General features: G+C 42.0%; 1 protein-coding gene across 1 annotated transcript; it reads right to left on the bottom strand.

Moving 5' to 3' along the window:
* Positions 1-4,263: 4,263 nt before the first annotated feature.
* On the bottom strand, positions 4,264-13,761 carry C1QL2 (complement C1q like 2; the record flags this gene model as incomplete). Its single annotated transcript, XM_083353234.1, has 2 exons — positions 12,952-13,761; positions 4,264-4,443 (listed from the first exon to the last, which is right to left on the bottom strand). Exons 1-2 carry the CDS (start codon positions 13,648-13,650, stop codon positions 4,264-4,266), a joined length of 879 nt encoding a protein of 292 aa, XP_083209360.1. The 5' UTR covers positions 13,651-13,761.
* Positions 13,762-17,783: the final 4,022 nt, after the last annotated feature.

The following is a 17,783-nucleotide window of genomic DNA, read 5'->3' as shown; positions in this document are numbered from 1 at the left end:
CCCTTTTACCCTACACTTTTCACTTCCCTTTTTCCTCCTCATTTTCCCATCATTTTATTTTATTTATTTATTTATTTATTTTATTTTATTAGTTTTTATAAACCGCCCTTCTCCCGAGGGACTCGGGGCGGTGTACAGAGGAAGGAATGTATACAGATTTTCTTTCTTTTTTAAAAATTTCATATTTTGATTAAGGAATAAAACTTGCTTTAAACAAGGAGACTTCTCTTTGGTTTCTTAAAAATCAAAAACACTAGAACTTACAGACCTTTTGCCAAGGAGAGAACAAAAACAAAAGGAAATGACTATAGGTAGTCCTCATTTAGCAACTACAGTGGGGACCAGCAATTCAGCTGTTAAGCAAAGCAGTTGCTCAGTGAAACCTCGATTGTGCTTACAATCTTATTTTCAGCTTTCTTTTGCTTTACAGAGCTTTGAAGGTCATAAATGCAAGGATTTATCACAAAATTACTATCACTGTCGTAACTGCGAAAGGTCAATAAATGAGGCAGTTGCTTAATGAAAGGTCCATGTATTACATCTCAGTTTAAAACAGAACAAAAGGACTTATCAAAACAAAATGATATGGCAAGAAGGGAGTTGTGCCCAACACATTCCACTCATGTGTAAGACAACCAATTTCTACAATATGGCCTTGAGCGTATACCTACTATTTACAAGGAGAACATCAAGACTTGCTTTGAAGCCCGGAGCTTCCTAGAGAAACAGAGGGCTTCTGGCATGAAATCAAAGGGGTTGTCAAGCATGGGTGTGAGAAGCGACTGCCAAAGGTCAAGAAACAGAAGAAAGCAAAATGGGTGTCAGAACAAATAAGGGAAATTGCCAGGAAGAGACGAGAAGGCACAGCCAAGAAAGACAAAGATCTCAGGAAGAAACTTTAAAAAGAATTTCAGAGAGTTATTAGAAGAGAGTAGAAGCAGCATTACAATGACAGGATAAAGACCCTCTTTGAGGCAGATATGTGAAATATAAATAAATAAAAGTGAAGACATTGAAGATGGAAACTGACATGCAAAAACAAAGAAAATCTTCTAAATATCTCCAACTTAAGATGCCAATGGGCAGGTGGTAATGAATTCAAAGGAGATCAAACAAAGATGAAAGGAGTATATTGAAAGTCTATGCAGGGAGGATGAAAAACATCCAAGATAATTTAGAAGAATTTTCTTCTGACAAAAATGCCTACAACTAAAAGATTACGTTAGATCAGCATTCAGATCCTTACCAAGTCAGATGACTATAAAATTTAATGGGATAGATCTATGGAAATAGGGCAAAGGAATCTGTGAAGTTTTTAACCAAACTATGTCAGTAAATCTAAAGAATCCTATGATAGCCAAGAGTGGGGGGAAATCAGTCTAATATCCATACCCCAAAAAGGAGACTTATCAGAATACGCAAATGATTATATAATATTTCACATGCTAAAAAAAAACAACGCTTAGGATAATCTAATGTGGATTACAGCCCTGCATGGAGAGGGGGATACCAGATCTTCCATCTGGGCTCGAGAAAAGGGGAAGGCACAAATTACATTATTGCTAATCCATGCTGGATAACTGAGAAAAGCAAAGAATAAAGCCAAAGAAGTCAATAAAGCACTTCAGTAATATAAAAAGAACTTCCATTGTGTCAATCATGTCAAACTGCGGAATGTCTTGGAGAAAATGGGAATCCTAGCACATCCCATTGTCCTCATGCATATCTTAGATTTAAGTTAAGAGGCCACAAACCAGACAGAACATGGCAAAACAGACTGACTGCAGATTAGCAAAGGAGTTCAATGTATATGCTGAGTATAAACCGAGGAAAGTCAGAGTATAAGAAGTTGAATGTGGATTTAAAAGCGGAAGTAGAAACATTAATAACCTGCATTATGCTGATGATATTACAGTGATTCCTAAAATGCAGGTGATTTACAAGGTCCAGTACCTTAGTGAAAAAAAATGGAGCTAATATCAAATATAAGCAAAGCCAACTAATAACAACAGATACAACCTCTGGCTGTACAATTGGCAATGAAGTTGTTAAAGTGACAGCTAGCGTTTGCATTTTAGGACCAATTATCACTTGTAAAAGAATATAGTAAGCAGTCAAGAAATACACAACAGGTTAAGAATAGGGCACTAACTTCTGAAAAAGAACAGTTGGTGGTGGGGGGGAAAGATTGACTATGAAACCACAAAAAAATCTAATGAAATACTTAAGACTTTATCAGATAATTTCAAAACAAATACAATAAATTATGGAAATAAAGCAAGACTTGAAATGTAGAAAAACTGACAACTTTCTAAGCTGAGATTTATTGTGACAATAAAACTGAATACCTAAAATGAATTTAAACAAAATACATATATAAAAATCAATCAACCTATAATTCAGAAATCTCACTCAAGGCACAAGTAACCAGGTTCAGCTTATCACAGTTTGGTCACACTACAGAAATATTAACTTGAGAAATCCATTATTCTGGTAAAGATAGAAGAAAAGAGAAAAAAGATGAATAACAACAAGGAGGGTGGGAGTAATTTATAGAAGTGATGGGTGTACTCTTAGAAGAAATGAAGAACCACTTTGAGGAGAACCCAGTTATTCTGTCATGTGGTAGCTAAGAATCAATGCCAACCTGATGAGAAATAAAAATCAGATCACCTGCCCTTGATCTAGATCCTTGAAGGACAGTATTCCATATATTTCTACATTTACATACACATATGCATAAAGAAAGGGACGCGGTGGCTCAGTGGGCTAGGACACTGAGCTTGTCGATCAACTTCCCAGGTACCCTTTACTCAGTGGTGGGATTCAGATAAGTGAACAACCGGTTCTCTGTGTGGATGCCACTTCCAGAAGTCCATTCTGGGCCTGGGCAACAAAAAATTAGCTACCGGTTCTGCCAAACTGGTGCAAACTGGCTGAATCACACCATTGCCTTTACCCCCCAAAAGCCATTGAAGTCAAACAACTCTTTGATGCTTTGGGTCACACCACCAAATATGCATGCTATATAAAATTAAGGAAACCTCATTCAACTTCCCCCAGCCGTTCCTCTTTCCCTTTTACAACGCCACTATAGGAACACAGCAGAAAACCCTTCTCAAAAAAAGATAATTTAATATGAGATTTCCTTTTCTTTTTCTTCATTCACGTAGAGACAGAAGATTAAACTTTGTTAATGTCATCACCCAGACAAGATTTGCATTGCACATGGGTGGATGATACAAATGATATAGAAACATAAACATATATATATACTGTATATATATATATATATATACATGTTCATATATATATAAAACCAAAGTGATTATGCTCACGTTCCCTATATACAAAGCAGTCTAGAAACAGGAATTCTCTCCTATCCTCCAAGTAATAAAGAAAAATAATAAAGTGCAAGGATTCACCCCTTTTTTTACTTTGCCTATTGTGATTTTTGCCTTGGATTCTTTCAAACATACCAAACATACCTAGATTGGTTTCAAGCAGGTGACTGCGATGTGCAGTGATTAAAGGAGGGTTCAGAGGTCAATAGCTTCGGAGCCACTTATTTAATCAGAGAAGGCCTTATAACCCAATAGCAAAGCATTTGTTTTGTCCATATGAAGCTGGAGGCTTAATCACTAAAACCTTTCCAATAGGAGAAATGTCAGACTTCTTGTGAATTTGGAGAGCTAAATTTGAAACTTCTTGACATGCTGATGGTGCAGACACTCGGGTTTCTGTGCAGTGCAATTTTTACAATTAATCTGTCAGGGAAAAAAAACATGATATTGTTGAATCCCAGCACTGATTTTGAAGCACAGCTACTCACTTAAATGTGGCTATACATTTTCATGACATTAAATGGCATTGGCAAAGGTGTTTGAGACTCTCTACCTGGATCAAGGGACTACGTATAAATAAGTTTTACAACCAGGGTTTTATTGGCGCTAGGCTGCCCTTTTCACCACGGTGGGATTCTACATACACGTTTTTAAATCTGTGCTCCGTGAGCGGACCAATCCGTGGTGCCAATTACCCTACGAATCCTTTCTGACCTTTCTTGTCTCTTTTAGTGAGCAACAGAACACAGAGACACACACACCAGTGGCTAGAAGGATGTCACTGTCTCTCTTTCAAATGGCAATCAAGGTACAATACAACTTGCAATGTGACATGACCTGAAGAGCAGACCCCACACACACACCAAAGAGAAGGCATGGCGGGGACAAGGCAATGGACCACGGCTTGGATGCTTGGCTGTCAATCAGGATACAAAAGGAAGCCAGAGAAAGTGCTGTATTTATTGTTGTTGCCTCCGTGGGCTTTGCCTCCATCCAGCTTGACATAAACTTCGTCTCCCGAGTCCAGGTGGAGCACTACACTGTTGCTGGCGTAGTCATAATTCTGGTCCGCATCCTGAGCGATGGCGCTGGCTCTCACCTGCAAAGCACATCATGCCAAGAAGGAAGAGGGGTTCAGATCTCTGTCCTGTAAATTCCCCCACCACTGTCATTGCACCGCTCAACCCTCTTCTCCCTGCCATCAGTATTTTTATTTATAATTAAACCATAATAAAACCACCATAATACAGAGCCATGGAATCGCAATGGGATAGGTCTTATAATTCAATATCTAAGGAAGCTAACCATCTAACTGCTTCTGGTATGGCTGCGATGAGGTCATCCCAGGAGCCTTGAAATTTCCTGAGGGGACATTCTTGAACTTTATGTGTCATAGTTTGTTCCGGTGCACCGCAGTGGCATTGCGGGCTCTCGGCCCACCTAAAGAACTTTGCCTTCAGGCGGCTCCATGTTAATAATAATAATAATAATAATAATAATAATAATAATAATAATAATAATAATAATGTTTTGGGAGGCAACTGCATTCCTGGTTTTGTTGGCTTTCTGTGATCTGTTTGCTTGTGGTTATTGAAAGTCTCCCATCTTAATCACCATTCTTCATCTAGACTGTAAGACTGTAGTATGTTATTCCAAATTGGTTTCCTAGACTTAAGACTGGTGAGAGTTAGAGAGTCTAATATTTTATGTATTGGAAGATCTCTAGGAGTCGATAGCCTGTTTATCTTGCCATCGGCTCCTAGAGATGCTGCTAGGATATCAATCCTTATATGCAAGTCCTGTTAAGCGAACCCAGTGGTTCTTTCCTCCAGTGGCAAAGCCAGGGATCAGTAAGGCAGTGACATGTCCCAGCAGGTCGAATTTAAAGGATGCTCAAACAAAGCCTAAAGTGTTTGAACAAGAACCCCAAAATGGTTCCTGAGTTGAAAAGGAAGACAAAGCTCCAGAGCTACCCGTTTGCATCAAATTGCCTTACTCTGATCCTCCCTTGATATTAATCTCTGCCCTTGTCTCCTACTCATATCTATTTCATTTCCATCACAGCCTCCCCCTCTTTTGACTCCTCTTTAATCTTCTAGCCAACTGTTTCTTAGGTTTTGCTCCATGTTCATTCCTATTAATAATCATTTCCATCATGCTCCGGGTGGCCCCCGACCTTCGCTCCTTCCGGCGCGATTTAAAAACTTATTTATTTGAACAATCTGGCCTGGTCTGATGGGTTTGGGGTTGGATTTAGTTTTAACACAGTTTTATTATTGTATTATATTGGGCATAATTATTTAATTCTTTTTATCTCTTTTTAACTTTTGTATTTATATTTTGATATTCATTGCCCTGTACACTGCCCTGAGTCCTTCGGGAGAAGGGCGGTATAAAAATTTAATAAATAAAATAAATAAATAAATATTCTTTTTTCCCTTAATCAGCCCTCTGAAAAAAGAACACCGAATGTGACAGTAGAAGACATGCAGCTTAACCTCTTTTCAGGGAAGTATTTCTTTCACTTGTCCTTCTGCAACCCATCCTGGATCTTTGTTAAAGTCTTCAGTGACAAGAGATTCTCTAATGTCTCCCAGTCTTCTCTTTTCCACCTGCTTCCCCGAGCTGGCTTTTTAAATCCCCTTTCCCTTGCTGTCTGCTTCTCCTCTTTCAGCACCATCATTTCTATCTATTACTCCATTGTATTTGGGCTTTCCCAATTTTATCTCTCTGTTAATCTGGCTCTCCTCTTTTTATTTTGACTGCTTCCTTCTCTCCCTCATATTTTCAATCCTTTCAGTTTCATTTCCTAATTAAGCATGACTTACTCTGAAGAGGTATTTATGGTTTATTTTAAAGTTTTCTTGCTGCTTCATCCAATCGTCCTATTTACGACAAATCATAGCAATGCAAAAGACTCTACCCCAGTTTTCTGTATTTCTTTATGAACAAATTAGTTGGTACCTTTCACTCCTCTGAGCAAAATTGGAAACAAACGTGCTTTGCTTCATTTTGCTAATTCCAGGGCAATTCCTTAGTTAGCCTTTTGCTTCTTTAGTTACATTTCTCTTGCAATAATCCAAAAATCCAATACCAATGGTGCATTAATAAGGTGAGAACACTTATCTTTTTTGCCTTTTCTATAACCAGCTTGACTATGCATGAAATCAACTCTTGGACTCCACATCCTCATGCCAATTTCTTTTTCTCGATCTCCTCTCTTGTGCCTTTTATTCTCCTCCTTCCTTATAACCAGCCTCATCATCACTTTCCAGTTCCCCACATTTCATTCTCTGCACCTCCTCATGTGCACATCAGCCCACATCCACCATAACTGATCAATAGCTCAAGCCATTATGTGATGGATTTTCTTTCCTCCCCCCAAATTAATGCCATCTGCACCCCTAATTTTCATCATCCTGCCTAACCTAATCTAGTCTTCCTAAAGCTAAAAGAGACCATCAGTCCAATCATAAAAGTGTCATAGCAAGTATCTGAATGGATTCACATAATAATCCCCAGAGGAATCACATCTTTGTAGGGGCCAACCACATCTATGTAGGACTTTTTGTTATCTAACTCTCTCTCTAGCAACTGCCTGGACAGGTCTATGTTGTTGTTTTGACAACATTTTTGGAAGTTCTTACGTTCTTCCTAGGGCTGAAATTGACTAGAACACCCAGTTTCCCTGTTTCTAGCCTTTAATCACTGTCACAAACTGACTCTACCAGTTACTGTTTGTTGAATTATGGTCAGAAACAACTATAATTTATTAGATGAATACAGCAGGGATTTTCCTTTTGCCTCCAGGCACTTATGCAATGTATGCACAAACATACAATGAACAGTTGAAAAGCCTGAGATGTTGAGAATGAACTTCATTCATTGGTTGCATCACAATCCACATATACTCCCTGCCTACCTGGTGGGCTTTAGGGAGCTATCCATGGTTCTGGAAAAGAGTTTATGGGAATCTGCCACAAAACCAGGCAAAGCCATAGAATAAGCCACAGGTGTAGAGATTTATAGGACGTGACTGAAAATGATGGGAATATCCCTTTCCCCCATCCTCTGTACTGAAAGCATTTGTCAGTTAAAAAAACAAGATGATGACATTTTTCCATTCTTGGATCAAAGAAATATGCACACACACACACACACACAATACACACATACAAATACACACAGTTCATATCAAAATCTTACAATGATCCAGAAATAATAATACAGGATATGATACTGCACAAAAAAAGAAGTTAGTGGCCATGGGAGAAAGAAATCTTATGACAATAAAAGTCAGATTAGTAAAGTTCATTGAGAAGTACTAAAATTGTTACAATCAGCATTTATAGGATCTACCATGAGTAAGAGATGACGTTTTATAAAAAAAATATAAGACAGAGACTATTATGAAAACATTAGCATAGCCCAGCTCACCTATGTCAGAGACAGTTCAACTAATGCAACAATATTTTTATTCTTTGTTCATAACCCAAGTAACTAGGGTGGAGAGGTATATTGCTCTCATACTATTTATACTATATGAGCATGATGGTTGATATTTATTGATATCTGTATTTCACTGTAGTCCAAGCTTGTGGCCATCAATACACAAATCCAGAAAATAATTTTTAATCCCACAAAACCTCTAAAATTAAAAATGTTCTAGGAAATGAATGCTTGGTGGGCAAAAGAAAAGATACTGGGTGATCTCAGGCTTTCGACTGAAGTGACTGTCCCTGGCATGGAGAGAAAATAATTACTTCCCTTTCAGTCTATAGCATACCCTGAATACACAATAATAAATGAATGGCTTCCCTTTCTTCCCAGCTCTGTGCTTTATTTCCTTCAGTTCCACTCTGGAGTCCAAAGAATTGGATTCAGGATAGAAAACTCATTAACGCAAAGCTTAGGGTCTTGGATGATGGACTCCAGGCCTTCATCATCAACAACAGCATCATATTCACCGTACAATTATAGATAGAGCCCCAATAAAGTCAAATTTAGGGTCTCTATCACAGAATGGAATCCCAGAGAAAAACCTAAAATTCTAATAATTGGTAATAGTGGTTCCCTGTCTAATTTGGCTAGTGGCTATGTAATTTAAAGACTCTTCTTTATGTACAGAGCGTGATTATGCATCATCATGTGATAAAACAGGGGTGTCAAACCCGTGACGTCACGTGATGTATCATGAGATATCGCAACTTTTTTTCCATTGCCGGCAATGCGGTGGGTGCGGTTTCGGCATGACACATCCGGCCCGCGGGCTGGCAGTTTGACACCCCTGTGATAAAGGGTTAGATTTGTTTAGATCCTTTTATACGAAGGTGTGTTTTTGTTTAGCCAAAGCAGTATAAAACATTTGTAGTTAATAAATAAGCAAATAAACAAGTACATTTGCCACAAGCGTTCAACTTATTGGAGAAATATATGAGGCCCTTTCTAAAAGGAGCAACATTGGACTTCTGGGGAAGAAATGGTGAACTGAAAATGGCTCCTTTAAAAATGGAGCTGAAGACTCCTTATTCAGGAGCAAGCAAAGCAGATCAGCTCTTTGAAATTCCTGTCCAGACAAGGAGATGACTTGGATCACTCACAACTGTACAGACAGTTGCCCCTCATGAGGACACTGTGGGATAGAAGCTGTGGGTGCTCTTAAGAAGTTGTGGGTTTTTAAGAAGAGATTGGGCAGCCATTTGTCTGAAATGGTATAGGGTTTCCTGCTTGAGCAGGGGTTGGACTAGATGACCTCCAAGGTCCCTTCCAGTTCTGTTATTCTTTTATTCTTAAAGATATATCCAATGGGTTTAGAGCTCTTGGAGACAAAGGAATACCATCTCCACCTAAATTGTGGTCAGAGCCTTAATGGACACAGAGTTAACATATTTCCTTTCTAATCACGTTTGGAGATTGCTTATTAATTGTTTTTCAGATATTAGGAATCTTCATAACAACAAATTTTTATAACACTTGGTGAGTTTCCTTCAGTCCTTAGTGAAAGCTTAAAATGCAAGTTTAACGACTTTTTTTTTTAGTAAACAGCAAAAGGGTGATTAGAACTTTGATTTTGGAAAGTTAAGAACTGACTAAGGATCCAGATGGATTTAGAAGAAGAATTTGTTTTGAAATTAAATATAACAATCCTTCCCATGGGAAAATGCTGTTGTTTTGAATTCTAAAAAAAAAAGAATGGACATAGAAAGTTGGAAGATTATATTTAAAGGAAAAGAACACTTAAATTTGATTTACTAATGCACAGCGAAGCAAAATAATTTAACACTGGAGGATATTTCTGAACAAAGGATCCATTTTAAGAGTGTCTGCCACTATACATAGATTATAATGGAAGATGATATGGAAGAAGAACTAGTTTTGAAAGTGGATTTTAAAATGATGGGCTACAAGAAGTATGAAAAGATTCTACACAGGGTAAGCAAATGAAACAGACTGATGTCATAGTAATTAAAAGGGATATATACAAATAATAAACCAAAAGATTGATCTAGATAACTTTTCCATATTGGATTTACAAAAAAGACTTGTTAAAATTTTTAAGAATTTTGTGAGATGGTATAAAGAAAAAAAATTAAAAGAAATCAAATTCAAGGATATTATTTGAAGTGATTAAATATGTTCATTAAAAGTAAAAGGAAGGAATTATATTTGGTTTATTTGATCAAGGTTAAAATAGATATGTTGGTCTCTCTGGTAATCTTTAATGGACTTTTGCTGACATCTGAACTGAACAAAAAGGTTTTAAAGATTTTTTTATAGATAAGAGATGAGATATTGAGAAGAGATCATTTGTGGTATTTTAAGAGAAGCTGCTAAGTTGTTAAAATTGTTTATACTGTGATGAAGGGGAAAATATTTCTTTATATATATATATATTCTTTTCCTTCACTATATATTATTTTTTTCTTTCAATTTTATTTTTTTTATTTTTTTTCTGCACTTATTTTTTATTTTTATTCTTTTAGTTTTTCAGTTTGTATCTTTAGTTGTAATTATTATACAAAAACAAAAGCCATAATATCAGCCTGTCTCTCCACACATTATCCACCTGCTCTCCTCTACAAACAGTAGTAAAGGAGCCGTCCATCCACCTCTCTCCATTCAGCATTCTCATAGGGTTACTGTGATGGAAGTAAAATGGAGAAACCCGTGTACTATAAGTTACCTTGAATTACAAGAAAAAAGGCAGAATGTTAAACAAATAGGGATTGCCAACATCCCAATGTGATTGTTCTCACAACTAGGGTACATGGCACACTAAAGCCATAGACATCTTACAATCATAGTAATCCATGCAGGAACTGTAAAGAGAATTATGTTTACGTTACTGTGTTACTCCTAAATGTTGCTCCTGGAATAAGATATATCCATTAATGAATGGCTATATTCTTGGGGCAAGTGTAACATCTGTTCCAGATTTTGCGGATTCTTAACTGGATTTGTAACTGCCTTTTAAATAAAGAATTGTCTCTCAGGTGGCATCAAGAAATATCTCACCTCCCTCCCAATCCCCCACCCCCACCCTAACCCCCCAATCCTGCTCTCTTGTTTGCTATTGCATGCAAGTCAATAATAAACAGTCATTGATAAAAACATCCCTAAGTCTTAAGTGCCACATTTTGCTGGAAAGGATTCTCTGCTAAAGGATCCTTCCCTTTCCTGATGTGAGTATGTCTCCATCCCCAACTTAGAGGTAAGATCTGGACGAGCAAACATCTCCGTGAAAGAGCCTAAATGACTTTTGCTACAGATTAGTTTGACTGCTTTCCATCCAGCCTTGAATCAGCAGAAATTACATCTGCTTCAGGGTTTCTACTGTCAGTTCCTATCCTCTACTAATGTCTCTGACATCTCTCCAAGGTGAAGTGTGTCAGAGCCTTACAGGTTTTTGCCTATCTTGGTCCTGTCTTTGGACAATGTTTGCAGTGGGGAAAGAGTACTTCAGCATTTATTTGGCTAAGCCTGATTCATCATGGGCTACAGACAAGATGAAGGCAGTGACTGCAGAATACTTCAGGGTGTGCCTGAATCACGGGCACACAGAGAAAACCTCTTTCTCCAAATTCACAAATATAAATGGCAGAAGTGGAAAGAAAGATATGTGTAATTATAATGCAGTTACAAAAATTATTCTATAATTTTTATTGGAAGTTCTATAAAGTTGGAAGAAACTTCCAATCTTTCCTGGTCCAAATCCTGATGAAGTCGGAAAGCCACTAGTACTACAATGCTCTCCTTGCTTAAAAAACCCCAAAAGAGCCTTGGTGGAGCAGTGGGCTAATGCCTCCTTAAGTAACACCAGCTGCCTGCAATTAGTGCAGGTTCGCATCCCACCAGGCTCAAGGTTGACTCAGCCTTCCATCCTTCCGAGGTAGGTAAAATGAGGACCCAGATTGTTGGGGGCAATTAAGCTGACTTTGTAATAATGCCGCTTGGGTGTGTGTGTGTGTGAAAGCCCTAATAAGCAGGCATATAGATAGAATGAAGGCTACTGCTAAGCTTGTAAGCCGCCCTGAGTCTTCAGAGAAGGGCGGGATATAAATGGAATTAAAATAAAATAAAAAATAAAAAATAAATCTTTCTAAAGTGAAGTCTCCCTAGTCCCATTCTGGAGGGAAGCCCCCCTGGGTGGCAAGTTAGGCACTTGCTCTCCTTGAACTGAAATTGTCCCGCCAGGCAGCATTCCCTCATTCCATTGGAAGGAGATCCTGACATTTAAAGAAAAGAAGGGAAACTTGGCCTTCAAAGATGACATTTAAACGGGAAGAAGGGACTCAATTATTCACCTGAAGGAAGAATAGCTGCATACACACGCACACGCACACACACACACCATAAAAATGATTTCTTGAGGATTTAACTACATGTGACATTTAACATATAAGTAAAATACTTGGATAAAACTGCAAGACTGTGAGAGCACCTGTAAATAAAGTCACCCATTCAGAAGGATAAATAAGGAAAGAAAGTTGATCTCTCCTTTCAGTTACCTTAATCTTCAAATTATAAGGAGCAACATTGCAAATTCTCAAGATCCAGCTGATTGGTGATTTGGGAGTCTCTTGAGTCAAAAACTCCCCATCGTCAATGGCCATATTTTCTACTTTTGGAATCTTATGGATTCCCTTTAGACCAAGAGTTCCGGCAGCCTTTTTACACATGCAGACTAGCTTTTCAAGTATTGATTTTTTTAAAAAAAATGTTTTGGCATGGAAACTGAGATTGAAAACAAGTTCTGCTGTGCCTGTGCCAAGAAGTTCCAACCTGGATTTCATATTGCCACGTGGCTGAATTACTCCCTTTCCCCCACCCAATAAGTGTCAGATCTCAGGTTCTGCCAGGCAAGAGGATCTGTCCTCACCTGCCTCCCTTTAGCACGTGGGGACTCAAGCCCGGAGCCACGCCCCCCCGCCCCGCCCAACAGGTCCGTCTAGGGCAGCGTTTCCCAACCTTAGGAACTTGAAGATGCGTGGACTTCAACTCCCAGAATTCCCCAGCCAGCATAGCTGGCTGGGGAATTCTGGGAATTGAAGTCCACGCATCTTCAAGTTCCTAAGGTTGGGAAACGCTGGCCTAGGGTTGCACCCACCTGCCCGTTCTTGCAGAGGTCTGCCCACATGCTGGTGCCGTCACCGCCGCGCATGAGGATGTGATAGGTGAAGAAGTAGATGCCGCGCACCTGGCAGGTGAACTTCCCCGTGCCGGGCTCGTAGTGGTTCCCCACGTTGGTCACCACGTCGTCAAATTTGAGCACTTCGTAGCCCTCGTGGGGGCTCTTCAGGCCCACGTAGAAGGCGATCCTGGGGCCGCTGAAGACAGCGCTCAGCGCGCCGGTTACCTCGCCTCCCGGCGGCGGGCTGCTACTACCACTCACGCCCGACCCGGCTACTCCCACGGTAGTCGCTGCTCCGGGCGGTCCGATTCGGGACATCGATAGGCCCGGGAGTCCGGGCTTCCCCGAATCCCCTCTCTCTCCAGGGGGACCCCTCGGGCCCGGTGGGCCCGGCTCCCCTGGAGGCCCCCTTGGTCCCGGCTTGCCCGGGCGGCCAGGATCCCCCTTGGGACCCGGGAAGAAGGGCGGCAGGGGGGAAGGCGGATGGGCGCTCAGCTCCTGCAGGGCCTCCAGAGCGGCGGTGCTCCCGGGACGGCCGGAGGGCCCGGCGGCCACGCTGCTGGCGCTGTAGGGGTCGCAGATCATGCGGCAGGTGCCCATCATCTCGTAGTGAGCGCGGGCGGCGGAGGGCCCCTGCAGCAGGATGGGAAGGGCGATGAGCAGGATGAGGCCCATGGCCAGGGCGATCCCGACGGCGGCCACCAGACGCTTCCTCCTCTGCCAGAAGCGGGCCACCAGCGCCAACAGGTCTCCCTTGTCAGGCGAGGGAATGGTGGCTTCTTTGGACGGCGATTCTGCCTGCGGGGGTGGAGAGCGGCAGAGAAAGGGAAAGGGTCACGAAAGAAGCCTTACTTTCCACCCGGGCTCCTCCTCAGAGGGGAAGAGAAGGGAGAAGGCAGGAGGCGGCGGCGGCGATGCCGTCCATCCCTCCGGATGAGAGGAGAACCGGGACGGGCTGACACAAAAGCAGCCGAGCAGAAGCCAGCTCCCTCTTTCCCCCCCCCACTCCTTCCACCTCAGTCCCCCCTCCTCCTCCTCCTCCTCCTCCTCCTCCTCTTCTTGCCGGCTTGCTCCCTTGACTCTTTCCCCGGGGTTGCGGACCGGACTCACGCAGCCGCTTCCCTGACCGATCCCAGCATCCAATCGCGCCGCGTTCCAGCTCCAGCGGACTGGCGAGCTCCCCGGCAGGCGAAGCTGCGCAGCGACGCTCCCGCTCGGCCGGTTCTTTAGATCCTCCTCCTCCTCCTCCTCCTCCTCCTCCTCTTCCCTTCCCCCCACAACCCACCCCCACCCCGCCACTTTGCACGGCCGCCAGAACACCACGTCCCCCCTTCCCTTCTGCTTCAATAAGGAGCCAGCAGAAAAGAGCCCCCTTTTTGCCTCCTCCGAGGCTTTGCGCTCCTCCGGGTTCCCTCCGGGATCCCCCAGAAGTTCCCTCCGCCCCCGGAGAGGCTTCGTCCTCCCTTGGCCGGCGGCGAGATGCTCGTCGTCGAGGGCTTAGCGCAGCCGACGGCCTTTCCCGCCTCTCTCTCTCTCTCTCTCTCTCTCTCTCTCTCTCTCTCTCTCTCTCTCTCTCTCTCTCTCTCTCTCTCTCTCTCTCTCTCTCTCTCTCTCTCTCTCTCTCTCTCTCTCTCTCTCTCTCTCTCTGCCACGACTCTCCAACCGGGGTGGTGGGGGGGGGAGAGAGTTTTCCATGGGGCGGGATGGAGGGCAGGATGGAGACGCTCCCGTCAGCCTTCCCCCTCTCGCCGAGGGAAGGAGAGCCCGGGGCTGCTTGCGGGAACGGCTGCTTTCTTTCTTCCTTCTTGAGCCATTCCGGAAACTTTGGGCCTTTTCTTTTCTTTCTCTGGCTTCTCTCTTCACTTCTTCTCCACTACCCCCTCTTTCCCCCCCCCCTCAATTTGCCTCACCTCAACCGGCTCGCTCTCTTCCTCGCGCTCTCCCGCTCCCTCTTCCTCCGCGCACCGGGTAAATGGGCTGGACTTGCAAAGAGCGCATCGTCCTAAGGCTGCTTTTCTCTGAACGTCGCCCTGGATCTGCAGGAAGATTGGCTGGGGGGGGAGGGAGGGGGGAGACCGGCTGTCCTGGGGAGCTCCGAACCTGCCCTTTGTGGCCGCGACGTCTCTTCTTCGCTCTGCCGACTTCGACGGAGCTTTTTTCCGGCTAACCCGATCTTGACTCGCCTGTTGCGCAAAAGGCAGCCGTGTGGGTCGGTCTGAAGCTAGGAGCGTCGCGCCAGCGCAAGACATTGATTCGTCCCCAAACCCTGTAGAAGCCTAATGAGGAACCGCCTATACAATCCGACACAGGTTTACCTGTAAGGAAGCTTCTCTGAATCCACTGCGGCATGCATCTGAACAGAAATGCGTACAATTGCACCCCGAGTTAAAAACAAGTGTCAAAACAATTCAGGACTTACCAGGACTGCAGTGCCTCTAATACCGGGGAACCAGAGAGTTTAGGTAGCTCCTTAGCCAAATCTTTCTCTCCATACACTGCTGGGATAACTAATTGCCGACTCTCAGCATCTTTAGCAGGTCACCCCCTCAGCAGAGCCACAAAGACCAGTGTGTTTTTGTTGTGGCATGGCTTGCTCTAGTCTAGGCAAAAGCCAACTTTGTGCCACAAGTGAGAAGCATGCAGCTCTTTGGAAATCTGATAGAAGAAGATGATGTTAGATAGATAGATAGATAGATAGATAGATAGATAGATAGATAGATAGATAGATAGATAGATAGATAGATAGATAGATAGATAATAGGTGGATGGATGAACAATACTAGAAGGAAATAATGATCATTTGATGATGGAGAAGCTTAGTGCTGAAGGAACACGAGTATGTCCCTGTTTATTCCTCTACCCCTGTTGCTTTGGGGAATTAAATTTATTTGCTCTCTGTATCATTGCTTCCCTCCTCCCATATGTGATTAATCAGCAGCAGGCAGCTTCGTTTTGCAGCATATTTTTACAGCTGCTGCAGCAGTTCAATTTAAAATGCAATGCAATGACAGAAATTGCTGCCAAGGATCCTGTTGGCCACTGGTACACTAGAAGTCTGGTTGCAATTACTTGACTTCTCTACGTGGGTGAAACAGCTTAGATCCAAGGAGTGTAACTTCACAGATGCAAACAGCCTCTTGCTGCTGTGCTGAAATTATCATGCAAAGAAGAAATGGCCCCCGTAGCACATTTCTCCATATAGTTGCACACATCCATTGAGACAATCTTGTTCCAGTGCAAATAAATTGTATAGAAAAGTTTCATGTCTCCTCCAGCTTTTTCTTCTGCCTTTATTTGATTTATCACTTTGTTGCTTGTATGTATACTGAGAGCTTATGCACCTTTTGTGTCCTATCACATTTCCCCAATAAAGCTATTCTGTTCTATTCTATTCTATTCTATTCTATTCTATTCTATTCTATTCTATTCTACTCTACTCTACTCTACTCTACTCTACTCTACTCTACTCTACTCTACTTGAAGAAAGCTGTTTTACATCTGATGCTCAGGAATTTAGTAGTCTTCCAACAGGAAGAGGAACCACATGGGCACAGGATGTCCTGTTGTTTGGAAATATAAGAACTTAATGATTTAGTAGTTAAATTATTCAAGTTTTCATTTTACTTTAGATATTTATCTGAGAAAAGTGTCTAGATTAAGTTGTAAAACCATAAAGTCAGTCCCTGCTTACCACCTAAGAAGACATTATTCAAAAGGGGGGAAAACATGAGTGGGGGAAAGAAAATAAGAAAACCAATAATTAATTTTATGTAGGAATTATAAAATAGTTGTACTATTATATGAGTCTGAGAATACCTTTTTAATGACAAACGATCAGCCCTTTTATCACAATAGCTGGAATGGATACAAATCCATGGGAGACAACTTACAGCAGCTGAATACTAGCCAAGATTGACCCTGCTGGGATTCCAAGGATAGACAAGCTTGGACCTTGCAAATGTCAAAATTCTGTGTAAAATGTCCAATTGTGACTGATGTTAGAAGGTTCTGAGCCTAAATTTGGAAAATGCTAGCTTGTTACTTTCACCTGAAAGGTTTGTTAGCATTTCATCTCTGTTGTTAAACTTCTCCCTTTTTATTGTTAATAGCTTATCCTGTTTTGCTGTGTTGTTCATTGTATATGCTGTTTTTGGCTTTGTCACCAAATATAACATATTTAATATTCAGAGGGCAGAGGCATCGAAACCTATTGAGTGAAGTGACCCTGATTCACAGAAACTGACTAGGCATGACAAGGCACAGCCAGGCAGCAATGACTAACACTAGCATTTTCCCCAAAACTTTGGTCCTTTATATATTCAGTCATAGCCAGTGCCTTGCAAAACAATTCTCCTGGGTATTTTTCCTACAGCGTCAAGGTCTGAATGCAAATGTCTCATCTGTCATTGCGCATGCCTCTCTCCAGGACTGTAGTCTCCCTGGCTTTCCCTGACGAGGGAACTTTTGGCTGTAGCATTTGCCAGTTGGGAAAAATGTAGGCAGGAAATTCAAAGAGACTTCAAGGAGATCCCAGCAGTAGCCTTCTTCGCGACCTCCCATTCTGTGCAGGGAAATGCAAGTGAAATTTTCAAGCACCTGGAGAAGAAGATAGCACAGAAGCCTCTTTCTCAAGGGAGGAAACATCTGATAAATGATGATTTCCACAGTATTAAACAACCGTGAGTTGAAGATGCAACTTACCTGATTATGGTAGAATACAGATTACTTTCTAAATCAACAGGCAGCAAGACAGAGGCTCCCCGAAAGGCCTCCTTCCACCGTTTAATTAATTTTTAATATTGTTTTAA

This window comes from Vipera ursinii, assembly GCF_947247035.1.
Source record: "Vipera ursinii genome assembly, chromosome: 1".
In the NCBI taxonomy this organism is placed as follows: domain Eukaryota; kingdom Metazoa; phylum Chordata; class Lepidosauria; order Squamata; family Viperidae; genus Vipera; species Vipera ursinii.
Note: the sequence above shows the minus strand (reverse complement) of the source record. Positions and strands in the feature narration are given on the sequence as shown.